Source organism: Oncorhynchus keta, chromosome 4, assembly GCF_023373465.1.
Source record: "Oncorhynchus keta strain PuntledgeMale-10-30-2019 chromosome 4, Oket_V2, whole genome shotgun sequence".
Lineage (NCBI taxonomy): Eukaryota > Metazoa > Chordata > Actinopteri > Salmoniformes > Salmonidae > Oncorhynchus > Oncorhynchus keta.
In genome coordinates this window covers 14,853,913-14,856,412 of record NC_068424.1, presented here as the reverse complement: position 1 = coordinate 14,856,412, position 2,500 = coordinate 14,853,913, and the positions used below count along the sequence as shown (strand labels likewise).

General features: G+C 43.4%; 1 protein-coding gene across 1 annotated transcript in view; it reads right to left on the bottom strand.

Moving 5' to 3' along the window:
- LOC118382405 (uncharacterized) overlaps window positions 1-2,500 on the bottom strand; it is a 30,728-nt gene that overhangs the window by 489 nt on the left and 27,739 nt on the right. Inside the window, exon 9 of the mRNA XM_052498285.1 lies at window positions 1-869. This exon is cut by the window's left edge and continues 489 nt beyond it. Coding sequence (XP_052354245.1) covers window positions 553-869 — 317 coding nt within the window. The 3' untranslated portion in view covers window positions 1-552. The remainder of the gene's footprint in view (window positions 870-2,500) is intronic.

The following is a 2,500-nucleotide window of genomic DNA, read 5'->3' as shown; positions in this document are numbered from 1 at the left end:
ACTGTGATGGTTTAGGCTATATTACATGGATTTACTGTGATGGTTTAGGCTATATTACATGGATTTACTGTGATGGTTTAGGCTATATTACATGGATTTACTGTGATGGTTTAGGCTATATTACATGGATTTACTGTGATGGTTTAGGCTATATTACATGGATTTACTGTGATGGTTTAGGCTATATTACATGGATTTATTCAATTTTTAAAGGTCTGCATCGGTGTCTTGTAGGAAGTGGAAGCCAGGAGATGCTGAATGTGTTTATGTTAATTAACAGTCAATTACCGTGAGACAGGCAGTTTGCTTGACAATCACCAGCTGACAAAATTTCATGACTGCCAAAGCTCTACATGAGACTATTGAGAAACAACCACAAGGGCAGATGAGGATCACAGTCCTCCAGGTTCCAAGTCTATGGCCCAGTTCCAATACTTAACACCTACCCAGGAAGACCGTGGACGATTGTTTGGAGTAGGTCGTAGCAGTAGGTTTTGGACAGGCTTCGCTCCTCTCGTGGTTTAATGGTACACTATCCACCATTTTCACGGTTCAATTCTCTCTCGGCCACTGATCAGTCACTTCTTGAACCGGCAGGTTGTGCTCCTGCCATAGGGGGTTATGGGTAATGGAGTTTATTGAGGACGCCACTGACGAATGGCTGACACTTTTGGAGTTGATGGAACTCTGGAACATCGGAGCTCTCTCATTGGCCTGTTCCTGGACGGGGCTTCCGAACGCATCGTCTGGCCCCTCCCCCTCGTTGCCTAGAGACGTCTGGCTGACGTAGACGACGATGACGTCAGCATTGAAGTTCATCACCTGACCACTAGAGATGAAGGTGGTGTTGTTGTTCCCCGTCACCTGACCTGAGAGAGAGAGAGAGAGAGAACGAGAGAGAGAACAAGAGAGAGAGAGAGAACGAGAGAGATAGCGAGAGAGAGAACGAGAGAGAGCGAGAGAGAGAGAGAGAGAGAGAGAGAGAGAGAGAGAGAGAGAGAGAGAGAGAGAGAGAGAGAGAGAGAGAGAGAACGAGAGAAAGAGAGAAAGAGAGAAAGAGAGAGAACGAGAGAAAGAGAGAGAACGAAAGCGATAGAGAGAGAGAACGAGAGAGAGACAGCGAGAGAGAGACAGCGAGAGAGAGACAGAGAGAGACAGAGAGAGAGAGAGGTAAAGGGGTCAGTTTAGCCAGCTTGTTAGGGGCAACCCCAGATGACTAATAGCCAGTGGGCGTGATGATGATGGTGCACAGTGACCACAGAAAGACCGTGGTTGGCTGCGGTACCTTTGACCATAGTCCTGGTCAAGGACATCCTAACCATATCCTTGAACATCAGGGTTTCAGTGTGACAAGCAGTTTTCATTCCATGTGAAAATGTCCAAATGTATTCAAACCACCACTTAGACAGAGAAGTACAGTTTGTCAGAACATTATCACAGACGACATGTCCTGTTCACTACAGAAACAGATACTGTCATTAAATCTGACGTTATACAGTGGCAAAGAAAAGTAACTGAACCCCCCTGGATGTATGCATACATTTGTAGTGAAATTTGATCTGATCTTCATCTTAGTCACAACAATAGACATTGTGTGCTTAAACTAATTACACACAAATTGTTGTATTTTTCTTGTCTTTATAGAATACATCATTTAAACATTCACTGTGTAGGTTGGAAAAAGTATGTGAACCCCTAGGCTAATGACTTCTCCTAAAGCTATCAATGAGATGAGATTGGAGATGTTGGTTGGAGCTGCCTTGCCCCATAAAAAACACTCACAAAATGTAAGTTTGCTATTCACAAGAAGCATGGCCTGATGTGAATCTTCTCTCTTTTACAAAAGAGATCTCAGAAGACCTAAAGTTAAGAATTGTTGACTTGCATAAAGCTGGAAAGGGTTACAAAGGTACCTCTAAAAGCCAAAGTCCACAGAAAGACAAATTGTCTATAAATGGAGAAAGTTCAGCACTGTTGCTACTCTCCCTACGAGTGGTCGTCCTGCAAAGATAACTGCAAGAGCACAGCGCAGAATACTCAATGAGGTTAAGAAGAATCCTAGAGTGTCAGCTAGACTTACAGAAATCTCTGGAACATGCTAACATCGCTGTTGACGAGTTTACGATACACAAAACACAAAAGAAGAATGGTGTTCATGGGAGAACACCACGGAAGAACCCACTACTGTCCAAAAAAAACATTGCTGCACATTTGAAGTTTGTAAAAGTGCACCTGGATGTTCTACAGCACTGCTGGCGACAGATGAAACTACTGTTGAGTTGTTTGGAAGGAACACACAACACTGTGTCGAGAGAACAAGGAACAACATGAAAACCTCATCCCAACTGTAAAGTATTTGTTGCCTCAGGGCCTGGACAGCTTGCTATCATCGACGGAAAAATGAATTCCCAAGTTTATCAAGACATTCTTTTAATTTAACCAGGAAAGTCAGTTAAGAACAAATTCTTATTTACAATGATGGCCTATCGGGGAACAGTGG